General features: G+C 43.4%; 2 protein-coding genes across 5 annotated transcripts in view; one reads left to right on the top strand and one right to left on the bottom strand.

Moving 5' to 3' along the window:
- Positions 1 to 13,955: 13,955 nt before the first annotated feature.
- On the bottom strand, positions 13,956 to 23,798 carry DTX3L (deltex E3 ubiquitin ligase 3L). Its single transcript, XM_027534998.1, has 5 exons — positions 23,526 to 23,798; positions 22,300 to 22,505; positions 17,601 to 19,136; positions 16,980 to 17,197; positions 13,956 to 16,119 (listed from the first exon to the last, which is right to left on the bottom strand). Exons 1-5 carry the CDS (start codon positions 23,713 to 23,715, stop codon positions 16,050 to 16,052), a joined length of 2,220 nt encoding a protein of 739 aa, XP_027390799.1. The 5' UTR covers positions 23,716 to 23,798; the 3' UTR covers positions 13,956 to 16,049.
- The window catches only part of PARP9 (poly(ADP-ribose) polymerase family member 9), a 29,841-nt gene continuing 29,289 nt past the window's right edge, over positions 23,578 to 24,129 (top strand). For 2 of the 4 annotated variants that reach the window (XM_027534630.1, XM_027534778.1), the window contains exon 1: positions 23,797 to 23,883. The gene's annotated coding sequence lies outside the window, so the exon portion shown is untranslated. Of the gene's footprint in view, positions 23,884 to 24,129 lie in introns of all 4 variants that reach the window. The other 2 variants (XM_027534828.1, XM_027534894.1) reach the window with 2 other exon arrangements.

Genomic DNA, 24,129 nt, shown 5'->3' with positions numbered 1-24,129 from the left:
AAAAAGCTTCATTTTTGCCCTAGGCCGCCATTTTACAAACTGCGATTCTTTAGAATTGTTTGGGGCCCATTTTCAGCCTTCTTTCAACAATTAATTAATTGTCAGAATTTTACCTTGCTTCCCTACTTTTGCATTTTGTTCCTTGACCTGTTAATATTCTACATCTAGAAATGGGGGGAACAGTACATTCACAGCTGTTTTTTAATAGAATATTTTCTAGGTGCCATGCACTCTGAATGGATTTGACAGGCAGACACAACCTGTGCCCTCACTGAGGTCATGAAACCGTGGGTATACAAGGACTTAGGACGCAGTGGAGTAAGTGTTATGGGAAGGAATATACAGGTGTTGCCAGAACAAATCAGGGGAGGCTCCTAGCCTAGGTATGGGGGCTCAGGCAGGGTTTCTGGGGAGGAAACATGTAATCTGAAGCCTAAGAATGATTACAGATAGCCTTGGGCATTGGGCAAGAGGGGAGTTCCACGTGATCTGCTTGTATGGGATCCCTTGAGCTGCTCTGTGGTAACCAGGGTAGAGGCAGGAGGCCAGCCAGGTGGCTGCTGTAGTGTCAGGTGGGAGATGAGGGTGGCTGAGACCAGGGTGCTGGCCGAAGAGGACTGAGAAGGGCTGGGGTTCCAAACTGATACTGTAGGATATGGGCAACAAGAGAAGACACTCAGGCAAGACTCCATGTTCCTCCATGCATGGCCTGAGCAACTGACTAGATAAAAGTGGCATCTATCTGATGGGAGCATTAAGGTGAGAGAGAGGCTAGGATTGTGTGTATCCTTGACCCGTAATGAAGGAGTGTTTCAAATACAAAGAAGGAATCATCATTCAAATACAACTAGTACATCAGGTGAGAGAAATGTCTATTGGACCCTGAGGACCTGGTAAGCACTGTCTTCTGGTGGGGAGGGAACACAGGGCGGTGGACAGAGGACCGAAAGGAAGGGAAGAGATTGGAGACAGTAAGTGTGGTCAGCTTTCTCCGGATGTGTGACTATGAAAGGGAAGAAGTTAGACAGCAGCTTACGGGTTTATAGGATCAGGGAGTTGTTATTTTTGTTTTTTGGCTTTTTAAATATATTTAAGATGGAATTTAAGAATCTTAGAAATGTTTAAATATAGTTAGAAAAGTAAAAGGAAGATCGAGGACACAGGTTGTGGGAGAAGGTGGGAGGGGATCCTAGAGCCACTAGCCCAAAGAGGGGACCCTTTTACTACTGCACCGGGAAGGAGGAGCTAGAGTACAGAAGTTATATTGTTGTTAGTGGCTAAGTCAGTTCGATTCTTTGTGACCCCGTGGACTGTAGCCCACCAGACTCCTCTATCCATGGGATTTTCCAGGCAAAAATACTGGAGTCGGTTGCCGTTTCCTTCTCCAGGGGATCTTCTTGACCCAGGGATCGAACCTGCATCTCCTGTGTTGGCAAGCTGGATTCTTTACCACTGACCCACTAGAGAAACACGGAGTACAGAAGTAGGTGATTCTGAATGACTCCTGATAGGAAGGTCTGGAAATTCTCTCCTGATGGATTTTGTTTTATCTGTGAAGAAGGTGATGAGGCCTCTTAGAATCTGCCAAAAGTAGAGCTTCTATTCCCTGCAGGGCTGGACCTTATATATTGTCTCTTATCATAGTGAAACTAAATTTCAGGAAGAAGAGAACCAGAGATGGGCCAAAGAGCGTTTGTGTTAGTCGCTCAGTCGTGTCGACTCTTTTCAATCCCACGGACTGCAACCTGCCAGGCTCCTTTCTCCATGGAATTCTCCAGGCAAGAGTACTGAAGTGGGTTTCCATTTCCTTGTCCAGGGGATCTTCCCGACCCAAGGATCAAACTCAGGTCTCCTGAGTTGCAGGCTGATGCTTTACCGTTCAGTTCAGTACCATTACAGGGCTTTTATTTCTGATCCGTAGTAATGCTAAACAGTATTCAGATAGTTTCTCCTACTTCCAGCTTTCCTCCTGCAGGTGGCGCTCGTCATCCAGTCCAAACCACCCTGGACCCCAGTAGGAGGAAGTGGAGAGTATGCAGAAGGGTCTGTCAGGGTTCAGACACACAGTCATTAGAGGAAGCACACTGAGTGAAACCACCCACCCTGGCCAGGCACCATAGTAATCATCTGCATGAGTTGTTTTACCATGGGAGGTTCTGGTAAGGAACACGGAACTAGTAAACCACCAGCAACCAGAAGAGTTCAGGAAAGGGCAAAAGGAGACACCACATGTCCAACCACCTCCCAGAATCCTCCTCTCTGCCATCCATCTTGGCTGAACAAGGTGTGCACCACCAGGAAGGACTCTGAGTCAGAATGATTGGCTAAAGACAACCAGGAAACTAATCCCATCACCATGAAACCGGAGACTTTGAGCCACGTGGCAGAGCAGTTCTCTTAGGTTCCCTTACCCTACTGCGCTCTGCCCAGGCACCCTTTCCCAATAAAATCTCTTGCTTTGACAGCACATGTGTTTCCTCAGACAATTCATTTCCAAGGGTTAGACAAGAGCCCAGTTTCAGGTCCTGGAAGGGGTCCCTCTTCCTGCAACACAGTGGTGACTGTTTCCTTTCAGGGCATTGGCAGCTTTCACTCCAAACCATAGCTCAAATTAGCACCCTCCTCTAACCAGTTTGGGAATCCAGAACTGGGCAAACAGTTTTATCTTTTTCCTTACACAATCTTTTTACAAAAAATAAAAACAGAGTGAAACTGAAACTGTAGTAGAAGTTGTGGTAAGCCATTTCTGGATTTTTTTCAAGAATTGTTTTAATTATCAGCAGTATATTTTGTCACACAAGGTCTGCTCAGCGTTCCTTCTCTATCATCACTGGAAAAAATCTATCAGAGGAATTAGGATGTCAGATCTTAAAAGACAAGGAAAAAAGTAATTCTAAGAGTAACAACTTGCAAACATCATTAGCCCCTGAAGTACTTTGTCTTTTCTCCTCAGTTGTTTTGCCCACTTCCACTTGTTGAACCCACAGCCTCCCTCCTCCAGCAGTGTGCTTGCTGCTGCTAAGTCACTCTTACTCTCTCTCAATTCTTTGTCCCCATGGGGTGTTTGCTTCCTGAAACTCACTTCCTTCCGAGAAAGCAAGCATCCTGTCAGGGCTGCAGACTCCAGCAGAGATGTGGCCACATTTACATGGCTGTTCTTTGTTTCTCTTGCCAACCAAGAGTCACAGATGATCTTAATAGAACAACCCATATCTGCATTTTGGGCTGAACTTCCCTTTCTCTGCTTCATCTAAGTTCCCACTTTCAACTTCTCTACAAACTTATATAATCTAAGGTCAGCCTCCCCTTTCAAGTTCTCTACAAGCCCGCAGCAGTTCCCCCCGCCGCCCTGCCACCCATTTCTCCCACTGAAGTATATACTGGGAAATGGGTGGCATTCCCATCTGTCCTGAATCAGAGTTGTGAGCACCTCATACCCAACTCTTTGCCTCACTTTTGCTCCCAAAAATGCTTCTCTAAAAAGGATGTGACCTGAGAAGTGAGGTAAGCTACCTTGCCTTCTACCTCTTCAATTTCAGTCCTCAGAGCGTCACCTGATGGACACACACCAGGTGGTGGACTTACTCCCTGTGCTCTGGTCCCTTGTAGAAGTTTCATCTTCAAACTTACACAGGGATGTCTCCAATGCCCCCACTCTCTCAGTATAGTAATTCCTAATGTATATTTTCCCCAAATAAAGTCATTTAAGGAGATCAAGGGCTTCCCTTGTGGCTCAGCTGGTAAAGAATCTGCCTGCAATGTGGGAGACCTGGTTTCGATTCCTGGGTTGGGAGCATCCCCTGGAGAAGGGAAAGGCTACCCACTCCAATATTCTGGAGAATTGGACCGTATAGTCCAATTGGAGACCAATTTGAGACCCCAATGGGGTCTCAAAGAGTTGGACCCTGCTGAATGACTTTCACTTGACTTGAATGGCTAGACCAGTGAAGCTAAGCTCTGCATGCCAGATTGGTGAGGGATACACTGAGGATACACTTCAGTTCAGTTCAGTTCAGTGGCTCAATCATGTCTGACTCTTTGCGACCCCATGGTCTGCAGCACGCCAGGCTTCCCTGTCCATCACCAACTCCCAGAGCCTACTCAAACTCATGTCCATTGAGTCAGTGATACCATCCACCCATCTCATCCTCTGTCATCCCCTTCTCTTCCTGCCTTCAATCTTGCCCAGCATCAGAGTCTTTTCCGGTGAGTGAGTTCTTCGCATCATGTGGCCAAAGTATTGGAGCTTCAGCTTCCGCATCAGTCCTTCTGTCAGGTGAGTGTATGCTCCTCAGTTTTTGTCTTGTCACAACAAAGATTTGGAGTGATGGACATTAAAGCCCCCTCGGCATGTCATAGCTCTCGGGGCTTGGACAGACTGTGTTATAGCTCTCAGGTCTCAAACAGACCATGTTATAGCTCTTAGACAATCAGTGTTACAGCTCAATTTTATTTAGAAGATAGCAGGAGAATCCATCCTAGAAGCGTGAAGTCATGCCAACCCAAAGACACGAAGAGAAGAGAGTTGAGGAGTGTGCCAGTGTGCGTGGGTGGGGGTTGGGGGGGGGAGGGGGGGGGGAGAGAGGGAGAGGGAGAGAAAGAAAAAGAGCGCATGCACACAGTTGGGGGGTAGGGGGGGAGCCCTTTGGCTCCTCTTTTTATATATGTTTTTCTTCCCCCTGGGCCTGCCCTATGCAAATTGGGCTTAGTCAGGAGTACTGTTCTACCTGAAGTCCTCACTCCAGTCCTCGGACCTTTCTTTGACCTTCCTCTGTTCTATTTTTGTGGGCTTTTCCCTTCTTTGTCTTTAGCCACCACCATTTTGGACTCCTTTTCCCTATTCTAACTACCTAACACTTCCAATGAATATCCAGGACTGAGTTCCTTTAAGATTGACTGGTTTGATCTCCTTGCAGTCCAAGGGACTCTCAAGAGTCTTCTCCAACACCACAGTTCAAACTTATGTGGTCCAAATAGCAAAGTGTGATAGTGAGGGTGTGAGGGGGAAATGGGATCTCTCATGTGGTGGGTGATATGTTAACTTCCCCTTGTAATTTTGCCACTTTTCCCTTATCTTCTTTTGCTTTTGCTTAATTTAAGGGTATATCAATTCAAGACTTTATATCATCCAAGTAAAGTGTTTCTTTTTGTCATTAATGTGTGCTGTTCTTTCTCCTTTATTAATTCTCATTGCCTTGAAGTCCATTTTGTCTTATACTATAACCACTTTAATTTAGTTAGTCCTTGCTAAGCGTTACAGACATTTTGAGTAGGTTGGCTGCTTTCTCAGAGGCAGTCTCCCCTTCCTTGTTAGGAGCAAAGTGCTTAGGTAAAGCAAATGCCCTTTCAGACACACACTTGACTCATGGTTGGGCTAAGTCAATTTTACTCATCTTATTCCCTTCTTATAGAATTGGTTTAGGCATGACCATTTTATCCAGTTCTAGGCAAAGAGATAGAAAGGGAATTCTGCTTCTAGAAAATACTTTTTTCCCCCCTCCTTATATAGAGACACAATGGGAAATCCCTTGTAAGGGAATCCCTTACATTTTGGGGGATGTAATCAGTTGGGATATGTTGATGGGAGATACTGCAGCCATTTTGTAACCATGAAGGCCAATGCCTCAGAAACACTGAGAATGGCAAATTGGAGAGAGAGAAAGAGTCCAAATCCTTGACGGTGTAATTGAGGTACAGAATCAGCCCTAGAACCACCTACCTCCAGATTTCTTACTGAGTCAGTAAATGTCCTTGTTGTTAAAACTTCTTTTAGTTTTATATTCAGTTGCCTACACCTGAAAACATCACCTAGTCTTGGCAGAGGCAGTTCTCTGCAGGCTCAGATGAACTTCCAGTGAGGGATGCAGCTGTGACCTGTCAGCAGCAGATGTTTCTAGCAACTGAGAGAAAGGTTAGTCATTCCTAAAATGGTGTCTGGATAGACACTCTTGTATCCTCTTCAAGATATTGATAGTTAGGGCAATATGATAATTGAGACCTGGGTCAGACAGACTTGGGTTAAAGACTTATTCTGTATTTTACCAGCTATGTGACCTTGGACAAATTAATAAAAATCTACAAATCTTGGTTTTTTCATCTTTAAAAAATAAATTTAATAGTACTTGCCAGTAAAATTTATTTTCAGGGTTATATAGGATAAAAAGATGAATATATAACCAGTATCACATACTGTCTGACTTCATATGTTTAAATTATGCTGTTATATAGTAAAAAGAAAGGCCTATTAATTTATTGATATTTTCAAAGAACTGGCTTACAGATTTATTGATTTTTTCCTTCTACTCTTTCTATATTTTTTATTGCATTGATTTCTTCTTTTATCTCTATTATTGTCTTTCTTTGGTTTGTTTAAAGAGCAAGGTTTAACTTGCTCTTTTTCTAGTTTCTTAAGACAGAAATTTATACCATTGACTTGAGACCCTTCTTTTTTTATTATAAGCACTAATGTTATGTTATAATTTTCCCGCTAAGCACTGCTTGAGCTGCATCCCATCCTTTGTTTGATGGAGAAGGTAGGGAGAGGGTGATGAGGAGAGGTGAGGTGAAGGCTTCCTTCTGGGGTTCCCTAGAAAATACACTGGCTGGTCCAGTGGTTGACACTTGTTGCTTTCACCACTGGACCTGGGTTCAATCCATGGTTAGGGAACTAAGATCCCACAAGCCACAAAGTGTGGCTGAAAAAAAAAGAAGAAAAGAAAGAAGAAAATGCACTAGAAATAATGGTTACCAACTCTTGCTCCAAGATTGTATCAGTTATATGCAAATGGTTAATAGTAGATTTTAGCCCTTAAAAGTCTATCCTTTGTCTTCTTGATAAATCACTAAGTTTTCATTCACTTAACTTAATGAGTAAATATGGCTACTTCTGGCTTTAAATAAGGAAAGCATGTAATTGAGAACTGCAGTTTACAGGTGTAGACCATCAGACAGAAGTAAGCACTAGTAGTGTCAGTCATGTCTGACTCTTTGCGACCCCATGGACTGTAGCCTGCCAGGCTCAGCTGTCCATGGAATTCACCAGACAAGAGTACTGGACTGGGTTGCCATTTCCTTCCCTGGTGGCTCGGTAAAGAATCTGCCTTCAGCACAGGAGACTGGGATTCCTCTGGCAAAGGGGATGGCAACCCACTCCAGTATTCTTATCTGGAGAATTACATGGACAGAGGAGCCTGCCCAGTCTATGGGGTCACAAAGAGTCAGACAAAACTGAGCGACTAACACACACACACACACACACATAATTGGGTATGACATTTTGAAGCATCTTGTCATTCCATTGAATGAAGGCAGATCAGCAACTGGGAACAAGAGCCGTCTGCTCAATCAATCCATTGTCTTTCATAGCCCAACTAGAGAGCCTTCTGAAGAAATCCGTGGTGTCCTTCCTCCTTGCAGTATCAAATTCAAGGTATTTGGGTATTACATTTTCATTGGTCTGAAAGTACAGTCTTGTGAATTAGTCAACATACAAGAAGGTGTGTATGTTAAAACCCTTACATTCTAGAAGTCTTTGTTCCATCGAACAGGTTTGGTACATTTTTTATTTCTGTTAGTCAGTCATACACCTGAATTAAAATAAATAAAAAATCTCTATCTTCCATATCCATCTTCCCTAATTGACATAACCAGTGAAATCAAGGCACGAATGTAAACAAATGTCAGTCTGTATTACTCCCTTGGGAATTACCTGGTGGTCCAGAGGTTAGGACTCAGCACTTTCACTTCTGAGTGCCCAGGTTCAACCCCTGGTCAGGGAACTAAGATCCCACAAGCTGTGCAGTGTAGCTACAAAATTACTCTATTTTTATATTCAGCAATGAACCTAACTTTTAAAAATTCTTGGCACAGTGAGTGCTGAGTACATTATTCTAGTTATCTTTTGCTGTTTGATAACCCTCCCCAAAATATAGTGATATAAAACAATGACGATCACTTGTTACTATCATCTTGCAAGATTCTGGACTCAGGTAGACAGTCTTCATCAAGGTCTCTCATATGATTGTGGTCAGACTGTGGGTGAGGCTGGAGTCATCTCAAAGGCTGTTTTATTCACACAGGTCTGGTCCCTGCTGCTGCTACTGCTAAGTCGCTTCAGTCGTGTCTGACTCTGCGACCCCATAGATGGCAGCCCACCAGGCTCCCCCGTCCCTGGGATTCTCCAGGCAAGAACACCGGAGTAGGTTGCCAGTTCCTTCTCCAATGCATGAAAGTGAAAATTGAAAGTGAAGTCGCTCAGTCGTGTCCAACTCTTAGCGACACCATGGACTGCAGCCAACCAGGCCCCTCCGTCCATGGGATTTTCCAGGCAAGAGTACTGGAGTGGGTTGCCATTGCCTTCTAGGCTGGGATAACTACAAAACTGAGGCTCCTCTGGCATCACCATGAACACGTGATCTCATTACGTGGTCTCTCCGGCCTGGCAGCTTCAGGATCACTGGACTTCTAACGTGGCAGTTTAGCTCCTAAGGCATGTGGAGAGGGACAAGGAGGGAAAGAGAAAGAGAGAAGAGAGAGACCAATGTTGTACCAATTTTTATGACTTAGCCCTCAAGTTATGCAGTGTCTGCTATCCAACATTCTATTCATTAGAAACGAGTCAAAGTGAGTCTCTAAAGCCATCTCACATTCAAGGAAAGGAGAAATAGACTCCACCCCCTTATAGGAGGAGTATTTATAAGAACTTGTCAACATATTTTAAAGCCAAACCTTCTTTTGAGCTGAAAAGCAATTGAACTTCCTTTATTTCTTTCTTAGCTGGTGTTGTATCCTGCCCAAGAGATCCTGTTTCCATGCACATTCCAGAAAACTTACAAGGAAAATGACAAGAATCAACATTTAGTTGGGCTTCCCAGGTGGCTCACTGGTAAAGAATCTGTCTGCCAATGAAGGAGATGTGGGTTCAATACTTGGGTGGATAAGATCCCCTGGAGGAGGAGATGGCAACCCACTCCAGTATTTTTGCCTGGAAAATCCCATACAGAGGAGCCTGGCGGGCTACAGTCCATAGGGTCGCCAAGAGTTGGACATGACTGAAGTAACTTAACACACAGCACATATATAATTTGGTATTATTCCTTTAATGTAACATGTGTGTGTGTGTGTGAAGTCACTCAGTTGTGTCTGACTCTTTGCGACCCCGTGGACTGTAGCCCGCCAGGCTCCTCTGTCCATGGGATTCTCCAGGCAAGAATACTGGAGTGGATTGCCATTTCCTTCTCCAGGGGATCTACCCAACCCAGGGATCGAACCCGGGTCTCCTGCATTGCAGGCAGACACTTTATCCTCTGAGCCACCAGGGAAGCTCTAATGTAACATGATTTAACCAAATGTCTTCTATTTCCTGCATCATCTTTATATCTTCAGTGTATCACTAGAGTATATATGTTATTTTGATATACCACAGATAGTTTCTATATTTCAGCACTGTTGGGATCTTCACTTCTTTTGGTATTTTAATATCATAAAACAAACATTGTGTATGTCTACTTTTGTTTTTTTATTAAACATTATTTCTTCAGGATAAATCTCATTACTTAGTGGGATGGGGTGCTGGAACATACTCATGATTCTTTCAGTAAAGTGCCATTTTACCCTTCAGAAAGACTGGCTTTCTTTACATTGCTGTCATTAACGCATGATATCTGCTTTCCTCAAGCCTTGCAGGCTTTGAGTTTTATCACTTTTCAGAAGTTTTTCTTGTTCTATTTTAGGTACAAAATGAAACTTCACAGTAGGTGTATTTTACAGCTATTTTACCAACAAAGTTGGCTGTGTAGTTTTAAAATCATGATTTAAGATCATGTTTCTTCTTGTATGATTGAATTTTAATCGTTTGTTTGATGGGCAGTTAGTATTTTTGCCTATTTATATGCGCTCTTTATTCTTCTCAGTTTGAACTTCTGTGTTTGTGTGCAAACATTTTCTCCATTTCTCTGGATTTTTAAGATCTTAGCTTTATTGATGGATGTTCATTCCATCAAAGCTAAAACTAAGTAATGAACCTGTCCATCTTTTTTTCATTTCTATTCTATCAAAAGTCAAAAAGTGATTTCCCCTAGTGCTAGTCTGTTCACATTCATGAGAGTGTATTTGTTTTGGCTTTTAAGTATTTAACTTTCATTCCACCTGGAATTTTTTGAAGAGTATTGGGGAAAGTGTGAGTCTTTTTAATATTCTCATTATTGATATTTTCTTATACCAGGAGTGTCAAATTGGTTGCTGATAGATTTCAATGTCTGCTAGGACAAATTCTTCTCATAAGTCCTTTTGAATCTAGAATACTTTTTGATATTCTTTTCCATTTATATTTCAACATAAAGCCAAAATCACGTTAATTCTATGAAGCATTTTGTTTCTAATCAGTGGCAGGTCACCTGAATCCAATAATGTCCTAGGCTGAGTTGAGATTGAGTTGCGCCCTGGTAAGGCTCAGTCTACCTCAGTTTTGCTCCTGTCTTTTCAGGATTTTCAGCAGAAATCTCCCTGGTGAGTCCAGAATTCTAATCCTTGTCTCACAAGATTTTGGAAGACTCTGTTCTGCTTCAGAGGCTTTCTGCTTCTGTTTTAAGAGCTCTTGACTCATGCATCCCCAGAATTTAACAGATGCCCTAAAGGAACCTCTCAGATCTCCCATAGCTCTGCTGGTCTGTTTCCCAGCAGTGGTCTTCCCTGGCTGTGAGACATGGAATTATCAGCCTCGGGCCCATGCCCAGAATCAGCAACTAACACCTGGGTGAAGTGGCTGCAAAATTCAGCCCTCCCTCTTCAAAATTCTCCCTTTCTGGGGTCTCAGCCTCTCCAGTTCTTCTTGACTTAGCAGCTCTCTTTTACCTTAAAACAAACGATTTCTCTATTGTGTTTCAATTTTCTGTTTGTTTTAGGTATGAGTGCTGGCTGTCACTGGCTAATCCATCCCACTTGAAAAAAAGTTCATTTCACCTTAAACGTTTTAATTGTTTTTTCTTATATTTTATTTATTTATTTTTGGCTGTGCCATGCAGCATGTGGGGTCTTAGTTACCCAATCAAACCCATATTGATTACCCAATCAAATTTGCCTTGAAAACACGGATTCTTAACCACTGGATTGCCAGGGAAGTCCACCTTCTTATATTTTAAAAACCAAAAAAAAAAAAAAAAAGTTAAATTGAGATATAATCGACCAACAACATTGTATAAGTTTAAGGTGTACAGTGTTATATTTGCTTGGCTTGATACATTTATATACCATGTATTTATTGTACACATATACACACACACACTTATATATGTCTATTATATACATTTGTATATAGACTGTAGGAGCTTTGGGCTTCACTAGTGGCTCAGATGGTAAAGAATCTACCTGCAATGCAGGAGACCTGAGTTTGATCCCGAGGTCAGGAAGATCCCCTGGAGAAGGGAATGGCAACCCACTCCAGTATTCTTGCCTGGAGAATCCTATGGACCAAGGAGCCTGGCAGGCTACAGTCCATGGGATCGCAAAGAGTCAGACGTGACTGAGCAACTAAGCTTACAAGTACACACAGGAGCTTTAGCTAACACCTTTAACATTTACTTATTTGACATACTTCTATTAGGGGAGGAAAAATCTCTTCCTCTACCCATTTGAGGTTCTCTGCCTGGAGCCCTGTAAATAGGACTGATGAAATACAGATTAACAAGAGAAAGGCAAACAGAAGTTTATTAACATGTGCATCACACACGTAACGCATGGGAGTACCCAGAGATGAGAATTTCAAAGATTCGGTTAGAACTTGAGCTTATACAGCATCTTAGCAAAAGAACAATAAATTTTTAGAGGAGTAATAAGTCAAAGGAAAAGGACCTTGAGTCTCTATGGGCAACAAATCATGGGAGGGCAAATGTATGGGAAAACTAGTGGTAGACAAAGACCAGTTACTAGAATTTGTTATGAGATTTTTCCAGTGCCATCTCTAGGCTGCTATGGGTCTAAAGTTGTTTCCAGTGATTAAGCTTTGTTCTTCCTGGTAGACAGGGGAGGAGAGACACCATTTTAAATTTATGTCCTAAAAACCATGCTTCTCCTGAGCAAGTCTCAGTGTTATCTGAGGGGTTATATTCTGGGCTATATTCCACAGTTTGGTTCAAATAAAACTCTTTTCTATTCCTATTATAGAGTGTTGATTATTTTGTGGATAGAGGTGTGTATCAGATTCTTTTGTGTATCCCTTGAGGAGGAACTAGGACCCTGACCATTACTGTACAACTGTTTCTTGACCTCCTTTCCTTTGTTTCTGCATCCCCTCACACTAATTAGCAACTATTTGACCCTTCCCTTTAGAACACAGGGAAGATCTGGGAGGCTGAAATGTTTTCGCTACCAACAAGAAATGGGGGACACGAAAAGGCTTTTTACCCAAGAGGACCCTACGGTGTTCTGCTCAGTTTTGTGGTGCACCTAGAGAGGGCATGGAAGTTCCATGACCTTTCCCCATATGCATCTCTTCCATCACCAACACAATGGACATAAGTTTGAACAAACTCTAGGAGATGGTGAAGGACAGAGGAGCCTGGAGTGCTGCAGTCTTGGGGTCGCAAAGATTTGGACATGACTGAGCGACTGAACAACAAAATCTCTTCCATCTGGCTGTTCCTGAGTTATATCATTTTATAGTAAACTGTAATCTAGTAAGTAACCTGGATTCCTGACTTCAGTGAGCTGCTCTAGCAAATTAATTGAGCCCAAGGAGGAGGTCTGGGAACCTCTGATTTTATAGCCATTTAGTCAGAAGCACAGGAACAATCTAGACTTGTAATTGGCTCCTGAAAGGGAGGACAGTTTTGTGAGACTGGGCCCTTACCTGTGGAATCTGATGCTATCTCCAGATAGTGTCAGATTTGAGTTGAACTGAAGGACACTCAGCTGGTGTTGGATTGCTTAGGGGAAAATCCCACACACTGAAATTGTGCAGAAACTGTCTTTAGGGAAACATCAACTATCTCAGTATTACTCATAATTCTCTTTTTTTCCTTTGGAGACAAAGGTGTCTTGATTTGCCAGAGCCTAGTGAGCCATCAATGGCACCCCACTCCAGTACTTTTGTCTGGAAAATCCCATGGACGGAGGAGCCTGGTAAGCTGCAGCCCATGGGGTCGCTAGAGTTGGACACGACTGAGCGACTTCATTTTCACTTTTTACTTTCATGCATTGGAGAAGGAAATGGCAACCCACTCCAGTGTTCTTGCCTGGAGAATCCCAGGGACGGGGAAGCCTGGTGGGCTGCCGTCTATGGGGTCGCACAGAGTCGGACACGACTGAAGCGACTTAGCAGCAGCAGCAGCAGCAGCAGCAGCAGTGAGCCATCTGGGTAATGCAGTTTTAATGCTGGAAAGGTGAAACGAAAACTGTTGGAGCCAGGAGGGACAAGTGTGCTCTGATAGGTTACTATGTATGCTTTCTTAGGAGAGAAGAGGTGAAACCCTGCAGCTGACTTTTACTTTTGTAGTAACTTATGTGTTAAAGAGGAAAAATAATAAGAAATGTGATTTTTACAGCTGAACATGGCAGCAGTGAAGTTAATAGTAGTTAAGTCTATTGTGATACTACTTAGCAACAGCTACACACACAACTGGACTTCCCAGGTAGCTCAGTGGGTAAAGAAACTGCCTGCAATGCAGGAGACACAGGAGATATGGGCTCAATGCCTGGGTCGTAAAGATCCCCTGGCGGAAGGCATAGCAACCCACTCCAGTACTGTCTGGAGAATCCCATGGACAGAGGAGCTGGGTGGGCTACAATCCATAGGTCACAAAGAGTTGAACATGACTGAAGCGACTGAGCACACATACACAAAACCAAGCAAAGGCATCTGCCCAAGTGGTATGCTGCACACTGAATGTATTGCAGGAAACACCCAGAATCTCAACCTTAGGAAAAAGAAAAAGGAAATGGAAAAGAACACAGACAATATGTTCCTAAAATGGAAATAACTTTATTTATAGCAAATATTGATAATAATACCTTCCACAGAGCAAAAGCAGTAATCCAAAGGCTCGACAACCACTCACACTATGAAACTTGCACACACGTTGCAATCAAGGATCCAGATCTTAGCAGGAACCAAACTTTTCTTTTTTGAAGCAAATTTAACTAACATACCCATAGACACAAAACAACTAATTATAACTCTATGACTTAAATGAATCACCAAAAACTAAACATCTAATCTGATTTGAAACATCTAATCTGATATATATATACCATTTACCTTAAATTTCCTCAACTCTCTGAACAAAATTTAAAATTTTGGGGTTTAAAATTTTTCAAATAGGATTTCCTCAGAGGAAATCTACTTTGAGTACTGTGCAGGAATCCATTTCTGAGAGAAGCTCAGAATAATGGGAACTCCTCAGGCTTCTCCATGGAGGAGAAGACCCCTATAGGAGGCAGTACAACTCTGGGCACAAAAGCCTTGGAATCACCCTAACTCCTTCAAATTACAGCACCGCTACTTATCATGGGATCTTTGTCAAGGTACTTACCCTTTCTGCACATCAGCTTTCTCAGTTATAAAATGGGGATACTAATAGTATCAACAGCCCAGATACAAAGTTCTTATAAAGGGGACAAAATAAATATACAATATCAACTATTACTGTCTGACCAAAAAATTATATGCATGTATTTTTAAGAAAACAGCATCTCATTCATCATTTTTGGAAAAAGACTGGAACATGGATAATGAGATAGTTTGCTATTAAAACTTGTGAGCTGGAAAACCATTTAGAAGTAAATTTTGGCATGTTGACATTTCTTACAGTAGGTGCAACTCGAGCCTTTTCTCTGTTCAGTCATTATGAGAGAGAAATAATTTAAGGGAGAAAGCATGACATGGTGGGACTTAGCAAAAGGAAGGAGAAAGTGCTGTGGGGGCTACAGTTACTGAGAAAATGATAGTCTACGGGCATTTTTGTGATTTATCTGTTAAAACTCAAAGTAGCATAATATAAAAGTACAATAATATCCAGAGAGAAAAAATGCTCAGAGATGTGTAGCATTACTATGGCAGGGGAAGTGCACACCATTTGGCAGATTAGAAGGATCAGCAGGGAGCAAGGACAAAGTTTGGCCAGTCAGAGTTCAGAGGCCATGAGTTCTGGAGTAACAAACTCATTTTCCCCTATAAGTGGTGAGGACTCCAGAAATGGCTTCCAAAGCCAATGGCTTCCAAGAGCTCTGCCAAAGATTTAGGGAATATATATTTCTCTGCTGGGTTATTACCAACTTGAGTCAGGCAGCAAAAATTTATTAAGCATCAACTATACACTAGGTTCTGTGTCCCAAACACTGGTGGCTCAGATGGTAAATCTGCCTGCAGTGCAGGAGATCCAGGCTTGAACCCTGGGTCAGGAAGATCCCTTGGAGAAGGAAATGGCAGCCCACTCCAGTATTCTTGCCTGGAAAATCCCATGAGCAGAGGAGCCTGGAGGGCTATAGTCCATGGGGTTGCAAAGATGTGGACATGACTGAGCAACTTAAAGAGAGAGATTCCATTTATTACCAAAGGTTGCTCAATTTCTGTCCTGGCCATGGGATAGGCAGAGGAATGTGGTTCTCTAATTTTTCACAACCAAAACCTTCCTCCCCTCCCCTGCCTCCATTCAGATTAGGATTTTACTCTTAGGATAGAGTTTAAAGGGCAAACAAACCAAACTAAAGGACTATCACAGAGATAGCAATAAAAGGAGGATCAACTGGCATCGAGTACTTCAGCTGAACAACACAGAAGGTGATTGCAATTCACAGCACTTCACCCCTGTATCCCCAACAGTGATGACATGTGAATGAGGTGCAATACCTCTGCAGCAAAATTACAAAGATCTCTGGGGCTTTTTTCATCCATAAAATATAACACTCCAGAAATGACAACCTTGCATATACAAACCACTTCTTGAGATGAAAAAATGTTTAAGGTGTTTTTACTCAAGGATTTAGATTAGAATTTACTCTACTTCAACTGTGCCTTTTGGAAGCTTGGCTCAAGACATCCTTTTAATACAGTCTTTTTACTCAATTCCTTTATCTTTCAGCTCTTGTTTGACACGTTTCAGATAGTCAGGATCAGGATAACCATACCTGCAGAAGAAAACATGCCCTTAGCTTCACCACAGATGTTTTTTAAAAAATCTGTACAGTAGGTCCTTGGCATTAACATTCAGAGTTGCGGATATTTACAAACCATCCTGAAGGCCAATGACTGATAATCATTTGTAAGTGTGCTGAGGTGAATCATTTAGCTGGTGAATAGGTCTAGCTACCTGCCCAGGATCTGCCTTCTAACAAGACTTTAATTTCAGCTCATGGTTAAGCAATGATTCTCATAAAGTTATAATATACTATATTTCTATGGAGGGTAATCATTTTGCTATAGGAAGATTTTCAAATTTGGGGAATTAAGTCAGGATATATTCCCTTTTGAATACCAAGGGTCTGAGTTATTCTATCTGAATTTCATAAAGAGCAATTGGATTGCCCATGATACAACTTCCATTACCATTAACTAAGACTTTTCTAGAGTTCTATTAGTCAAGTGAATTTAGGATCTCTACTGGACTCATAGGAGAGGAGGGTAGAAGAAAGGGTGATCTTAAAAGAAGGCACAGTGACATTCCTAGGCTCTACCCTTCAAATAGATGTGGAATATTAAAATTATACCAAATTAAATCACCTTGGATACCATTTACTTGCATTCTGAAGATCCACTCCCCTTTGATGCAAAATTTATGAACTGTATGATACTTTGTGGTTGGAAGGTAGAAGGTCATGGGAACCAGTCTTTCTGTCTTTGAGATTATCATCCCTGATTAGCATCTGTCAAAATACTGCATCCAGTCTCACTGATATAAACTGTCTCCTTACAGTCACATCTTCAAATTGCCATGTTTTATGACCTCTAAATTCTATTTAGCAGCCATTCTGTTTCAAAAGGTTCTCACCTTTGTGATCCTCCAGTCCTGGATGTTTTGTGGTGGATATCATTCCATGTAATGACACCTGAGACTCCTAATGTTCGAGACTCCCCCACTGTGAAAATCAGTTTTTGGTCAAAGGCCCTACGAAGCAGACGCAAAACCTCGTTTCCTTCCTTGTTATCAGGCAAGTATGCAGTTCGCCGTATTCCAGAAAATCTCTCCCCTGGGTTTGGGTGTTCTTTCTGTATGAAGGCAAGAAAATGTCACATGAAAACATCTGTGTCTAAATTTCACTACATGTGTAGATGTGTTCATATGCAGATAGAGCAAACAAAAAACAAGAGCACTGAAGGTCTGCTCATATTCCCCAGATAATTCATATTTCTCTTCTTTCCCCAAATTCATTCTGGGAATACAATCCTCCTTCCAATGCACAATCACCACCCATCCCTTCTCTGCCTTAATAGACAAGAAAGATACCTGTTATAAGTAAACCAAGTACTTTTTACTACTTACAAAGTGAACTTTATAAATAAGCATTTAACTGTCTGGGAAATCTTCTGCCAATTGGTAATAGAACAGTCCCTGTTGCTCTGATAATCTCAGTTTACTGGAAAGAAATTCATGGAACTCAGAAACACTTACTGTCTGTATGCCTCCTTCAATATCATAAGTAATTTCAATGGTGCCACAGGATTCATAACCTGGAAGTGAACTTCTTACAACAGAGGTACTCATTCTTCCATCTGGCTGATTCCCTTTCTGGACACCATAGGAAGTCTGGCACACAGGACAGACTGGCTTATATGAGAAGGCTGCCTGGATACAAGGGCTGCAGAATTTATGCTTGCACTTTGAAAGCACTTGTTTGTTGCTAATGGTGTTCAAACAGATGGCACACATGTCCTGTTCCTCATTCATTTCTGACACCTCAGAACTGGCAGGGTGCTGCAATGTTGGCGGAGCTGTTTTTGAATTATGACTATCAGTGTCCATGAGTGTTTCATTCCATTTCTCTGTAGCTGATGGAGACACCCCACATCTGTTTAAGACATACTGTTTTGCCTTTGTAAGATGATTTGGCAACCCAATCAAAGTCATTGACTCTCGATTTAGCACAAAGTGTATATCTGGATGCCTTTTCCTAAAATCATCAGAGAACTTTGTCCCAAATAAGTGTTTTCTCTCCTTGCCCAAAAGTTTCAGCGAAAGAACTTCTCTCGTAATCTGACAAGAGACATATTGATAGGTGTCGATGAAACTTGAATAAGCATGTATGGATAGATCCAAATCCTTGGTTTTGGGTTCAAATTGAATGCAGGTTTTCTGATTTATCCCCAAAATGTTACTTTGAGTGTTGTACTTTTTTTCTATCTTTGATATCTCCTGGGATAATTCTGCTTCTAAAAGCTTATAGTGAGCGGTATCAACCTCAATTCCCTTCATCATGTGCTTAGGAGTCAATATTTTCACAGGTGGCTTGACAAGACTTTCAAAATTCTTTGAGTCAAGAAAATCTTTGGCAGCTGAAATGTCATCTGCGGTCCCAAGGAGAGTTAATTCTCTTCCTTTCTCCTTTATGAGGAGCTTTGCAAAGTGGTGATTTAACTCCTCCTTGATTTTGGTTGCCTGCTTACTGTCTGCTACGGCAACACATTCCTGCTTCAGAGTCTCTACACACTTCTGAAATTCTCCAACAAAATTCTTGTGAGCTGCTTCGAGGTCACCTGATCGACTGGAGGTGAAGTCTAAATAGACCATATTCGGAGAACTTGCCTGACTTTTTATTTTTGTACCAAATTTTTTCTCTATGGAGGCTATTTTATCAGGGCAGGAGTGTGTAAAGTATTCAAAGAAAGCCAAGGGAACTTCAAAACGGCAGCTTTTTTCTTCTGACCTGCTTTCTGGTTCGAAGGGAGAAACACAGCTGTTCCTGTCCTGCTGACTGAGTGGCTCCCTCTCTGATGTCAAAGGGGAAGATTCATGTCTCTGCTCCCTTTCCAGGAGCAGTTCACTTAAGAAGCCATGTACTTTTTCAATATCTCTGAAGTTACCACAGATTTTCTCAGTTCCATCGTGGTTCTTCACTCGTTTGACGTTGGGGCAGTGAACAGTGATGAGGTCCCTTTGCTCTTTAGAGAACAGTTGACAGTTCAGTTCTGCCGTGACAGTAAGAAAGATCTGAAATTTTAAAAGAGAACAAATAAAATATATTAAACATCCAGGTCTATGTTCTCCTCTCAGTAGAATGTCTAGAGATGAGAGAAATAACCACGATGACTTCTTTCAATTCCTTTCTGCAGAGCAGGCAATGTACTGCAGCCCAGAGGCACTCTTGCCCTGATAAAATAGCCAGCCCTGTTTGCACACTGGAATCGCCCAGGGAGGAAAAACAGCTGAGGCCCAGGCCCATCTTCAGAGATTGTGATGTAAATGTAGAATCTGGGCATTAACATTTCTAAAAATCCCAAGGACAGTAAGTCTGGATTCTAGAGCTGCCACTGTTGATTTGACCTTGATGAGTCGGGTGGAAGGTAGGTGAAGTGAGTGAAAAAGTGAAGTCGCTCAGTCGTGTCCGACTCTTTGGGACCCCGTGGACTGTAGCCCAGCAGGCTCCTCCGTTCATGGGATTCTCCAGGCAAGAATACTGGAGTGGGTTGCCATTTCCTTCTCCAGGGGATCTTCCTGACCCAGGGATTGAACCCGGGTCTCCTGCATTGGAGGTAGACACTTTAACCTCTGAGCCACCAGGGAAGGAGGTTAGGTAGGCACTTCATTTTCTTGGTAAATTGCTATGTTTCTGACTAAAGGGTGTGAGCCTAGGAGGGGGCCATACATGTGAGGATGAAGTTTTTTCCTGTTATTGTTTTTTCTCTCCTATGCTCCTCCTTAAAAAAAAACAAAAAACAAAACTAGCCCCCTAACTGCATGCAATGTTGCTAGTCCCTCTAAACTGTGGCCTTTAGAAACTCAAATATGAGAGAAACCCCAGATTAGGCAAAAAAAAAAAAAAGACAGTGGCAAATTGAACATAATATAAAAGCAAGATTTTGTTTAATGTTTTGTTCTCCCTCAAAGTCTTTGCATAAGCTGTTCCCTCCTCATGTAACACTTTTCCTCTAGATCTTCCTTCAAAATGTTTCCTGAATCCAGCTACTTCTCACACCTCCATCAGGACCACCCAGAGTCCAAGCCAATGTCATCTGGCACCTGGCTCACTACAGCCCCTCCTAACTGGACTCTGACCTTCCACTTCCGCATTTTCCTAGACTCAGCCCTCCACACAGCAGTCAGAGGGATCCATGAGAAATGTGAATCAGCTCACTCTACCCCCCTGCTCGAAACTACCTAAGGATTCTCCTAATATCTAAGTTGAAATCCGAAGTCCTGACCTTCATCCCTCAAAGACCAGACTTCTGCTACCTCTTCAAGGTCCTCTCTCGCTCTCTTGTTCTCTGCCCTCCAGCCACACTGGCCTCCCTCCTTGAAGCTTCTGGGCTCGGGATATAAGCTCCTGTCTGGGTGTGTTGGGGGTGGGGGTGGCTGTGTCAGCTTTACACTTGTTATTTCCCCTCTGCCTAACATCTTTTTCCCTTAGAAATCCACTTAGCTAGGTCCCTTACTTTGTTCATGTCTCTACTCAGAAGTCACCTCATTTGAGAGGTTTTTTCCCAATATCCTATTTAAAATAGTAGTCCTTTACTATCATTTATCCGATGGGGAAACAGTGGAAACAGTGTCAGACTTTATTTTTCTGGGCTCCAAAATCACTACAGATGGTGACTGCAGCCATGAAATTAAAAGACACTTACTCCTTGGAAGGAAAGTTATGACCAACCTAGATAGCATATTCAAAAGCAGAGACATTACTTTGCCAACAAAGTTCGTCTAGTCAAGGCTATGGTTTTTCCTGTGTATGGATGTGAGAGTTGGACTGTGAAGAAGGCTGAGCGTCGAAGAATTGATGCTTTTGAACTGTGGTGTTGAAGAAGACTCTTGAGAGTCCCTTGGACTGCAGGGAGATCCAACCAGTCCATTCTGAAGGAGATCAGCCCTGGGATTTCTTTGGAAGGAATGATGCTAAAGCTGAAACTCCAGTACTTTGGCCACTTCACGCGAAGAGTTGACTCATTGGAAAAGACTCTGATGCTGGGAGGGATTGGGGGCAGGAGAAGGGGACGACAGAGGATGAGATGGCTGGATGGCATCACTGACTCGATGGACGTGAGTCTGAGCGAACTCCGGGAGATGGTGATGGACAGGGAGGCCTGGCGTGCTGCGATTCATGGGGTCGCAAAGAGTCAGACACGACTGAGTGACTGATCTGATCTGATCTGATCTGATCCTGCTTTATGGGCTTCCCTGGAGGCTCAGTGGTAAAGAATCTGCCTGCCAATGCAGGAGACGCAGGTTCAATCTCTGGGTCTGAAAGATCCCCTGGAGGAGGGCATGGCAACCCACTCCATGGGATTTTCCCAGCAAAATCCCATGGACAGAGGAGCCTGGTGGGGTACAGACCATGGGGTTGCAAAGAGTCGGACACAACTGAGTGACTAAACAACAACAAATTCTGCTTTGTTCTTCCTAGCAGACATTTATCACTGGTAGATATTTTATTCCCTATCTATATGATTACTATTATTATCTGGTTCCCTAGAACGTAAGGTCCCTGAGGGCAGGGTCTGCTTGTTCCTGGCTGTACCTTTGGCTCCTGTGACAGTGCCTGGCACATAGCAGGCAGTTGATTCTGATTTATCAAATGTCTCTGCGTGGCTGGTCCCTTCTCATCATTCAATTCTCAAGCCAAAGGTCATCTCCTCAGTGACTTCTGGTCAGAAATACCACAAACTCCTTCTCTTTCCTTGCCCCAGTCCTGTCACTCTCTAAGGCAAAATCCCTTATTTTCTTCTTAGCACATATCACTCTCTGAAATGACTTTAGTTATTTTGTTTACTTGCTTATTGTCTATGTACTTCTCCATCCCCAGCAGGGACCTGTCTGTTGTGTTCACCTCTGTATACCTCTCAGCTTCCCTGGTGGCTCAGATGGTACAGAATCTACCTGCAATGTGGGAGACCTGGGTTTGGTCCCTGGGTTGGGAAGATCCCCTGGAGGAGGGCATGGCCACCCACTACAGTATTTTCGCCTGGAGAATCCCTACAGACAGAGGAGCCTGGCAGGGTACAATCCATAGGGTCACAAACAGTCGGATACGACTGAGCAACTAAGCACAGCTGTCTCCCAATGTCTACAGCACTGCCAGGCTCATAATAAATCCTCAGCAAATGGTCCTTGGACTGGAGAGGAAGTTGCAGGAACATTCATAGCTCCCTTCAATACCTACCTTCGGGAGACAAGAGTCCACAGCATTATGAATGTCCTTTACATTTGGAGGCTTCTCACCGTGCCTTGCCCCTTTTTGTGGCTCTGTTGAAGAAGACATTATGGTCTTCTTCTCTTCTGCATTTTCATTGGGTTCCAGGAAAATAGTCACAGGTTGGTTGTCAACCACAATTTGGTGCTTTCCTTTTTTCAACACGCCATCCTTACCTTCGGTGGAGACATTAAATATACACATACACATAGAAATGAGAGCAATTTCAAATAACCCTCTTACTCATGCATCTGTACCTTGCCCCAGCACCCTCACAGTAAGGGCTGCTCCCTGTATCCTGGAATGGTGGGTTAACTAGAGCGTGAGGAGCCTATTCAAAACTCCAAAAAAAAGAAAGTCACTCAGTCGTGTCCAACTTTTTGCCATCCCATGGACCATACAGTTCATGGAATTCTCCAGGCCAGAGTACTAGAGTGGGTAGCCTTTCCCTTCTCCAGGGGAATCTTCCTGACCCAGGAATCAAACTGGGATCTCCTGCATTGCAGGTGGATTCTTTATTGCAGCTGAGTCAGCAGGAAAGTCCCAAAACTCCAAAGAAGGCAGCTTAAGTTATACTGTAGAAAGGAAAGCTTAATGCTAATGGAATATCATCCACTCATTAGAAGTCACATTCCTGAAACTGTCACCAGTTTCCCATTTCAATGTCATGGAATAATGCTCATCATAAATCAAGTGAGAAGAGCAGGAATCAAAGAGTAGATTCAGGTTTATAACTACATATATGTTTGCTGACACTCAGAGGAAAAGGCCAGGAGGAAATACACCAAAATATTCATATTGTTTTTCTCTGGGTGTTTTCTTCTTTATTATTTTCTCCCCTTTTCTTAGTATCTATAACTCTTGCAATTCTAAAAAACAAATCAATGGAATAATGATGAAAAACATCAAAGTGAAATACCTAAGTGACAGAGGGGTCTGGGGGCGGCACGGGTGTTCTGTCAACACCGGGACCCCGACAAGTAAAAGCCAGGTCAGAGACTGGGCACTTCAGCGCTGTGTCCTCTGCGTTGGGGTTGCGTCTGTCAGCAGGAGCCCCCACTTCCTGGCTCCCACCGAACGGTACCAGACTTTCTCCCACCCTCTGTCCTAGATAAGCTTGAACTGGGTCTGCATGGAACGCCCGGGGGGCCCCTCCAGGGTCGGCGGTTGCCACCCAGCCCCGGCCCTCAGCTCACCCGCCCTTTTGTTGAACTGCACCCGGAAGGTGTTCGAGTTGGGGTCGCTGGGGTCCAGGGCCAGGACGGTGCACTCCCCGCCGCCCGATTCCCGGCTCTGGAAGTACTTTTCCAGCTTCCATTGGAGGCGCGTGCAGGGATGGGACGCCCGCACGAGCAGCGGGGACGGCGGGCAGAGGCTCGAAGCCATGGCTGTCGCTCGGGGATGGCGCCGCGAGAGGCGGCGACGCAGCTGGGCTGGGCCGGGGCCGCCCTGGGGCGCAAAGTTTCAGTTTCGCTTTCCCGAAGATCCTTCTCGGTTCCTGGCAGAGCCGCACCCCCTCCTCTCTTCGCCGCCCTCCTGGCCGCGGACTGCCCGGTGAGTAGGTCCCATTCTCTGTTCCCCGGGGGGTGGGCGCAGAGACTTCCCGGGGGTCCTCTCCTGCGGCCTCGCGCCAGGGGCGGGGAGAAGCGCGCGAGGGACTGGCGCCCAGTGCTGGGCTTCCCCTGGGAGGATGGAGACGGGGCAGATGCTCAAGTCAGAGAAAGTTTCTCCTGAGTTTGTGATTCCTTTTAACTCTTATTGTTACTGTTATTTGCAGGGAAAATGTAATTTACATGCTAA

The sequence above is a fragment of the Bos indicus x Bos taurus genome, chromosome 1 (assembly GCF_003369695.1).
Source record: "Bos indicus x Bos taurus breed Angus x Brahman F1 hybrid chromosome 1, Bos_hybrid_MaternalHap_v2.0, whole genome shotgun sequence".
Lineage (NCBI taxonomy): Eukaryota > Metazoa > Chordata > Mammalia > Artiodactyla > Bovidae > Bos > Bos indicus x Bos taurus.
This window is presented reverse-complemented; position numbering and strand designations above follow the sequence as displayed.

What these genes read in the sequence shown, in the direction of transcription:
- DTX3L (XM_027534998.1), bottom strand. Translation starts at nt 23,715, where the DNA reads ATGGCTTCGAGCCTCTGCCCGCCGTCCCCGCTGCTCGTGCGGGCGTCC. An exon ending in GCAGTTCAACAAAAGGGCGG is followed by an intron (nt 22,506 to 23,525) that starts GTGAGCTGAGGG and finishes TCTCCACCGAAG; the next exon opens with GTAAGGATGGCGTGTTGAAA. An exon ending in AGGACTGGAGGATCACAAAG is followed by an intron (nt 16,120 to 16,979) that starts GTGAGAACCTTT and finishes TTTCTTCTGCAG; the next exon opens with GTATGGTTATCCTGATCCTG.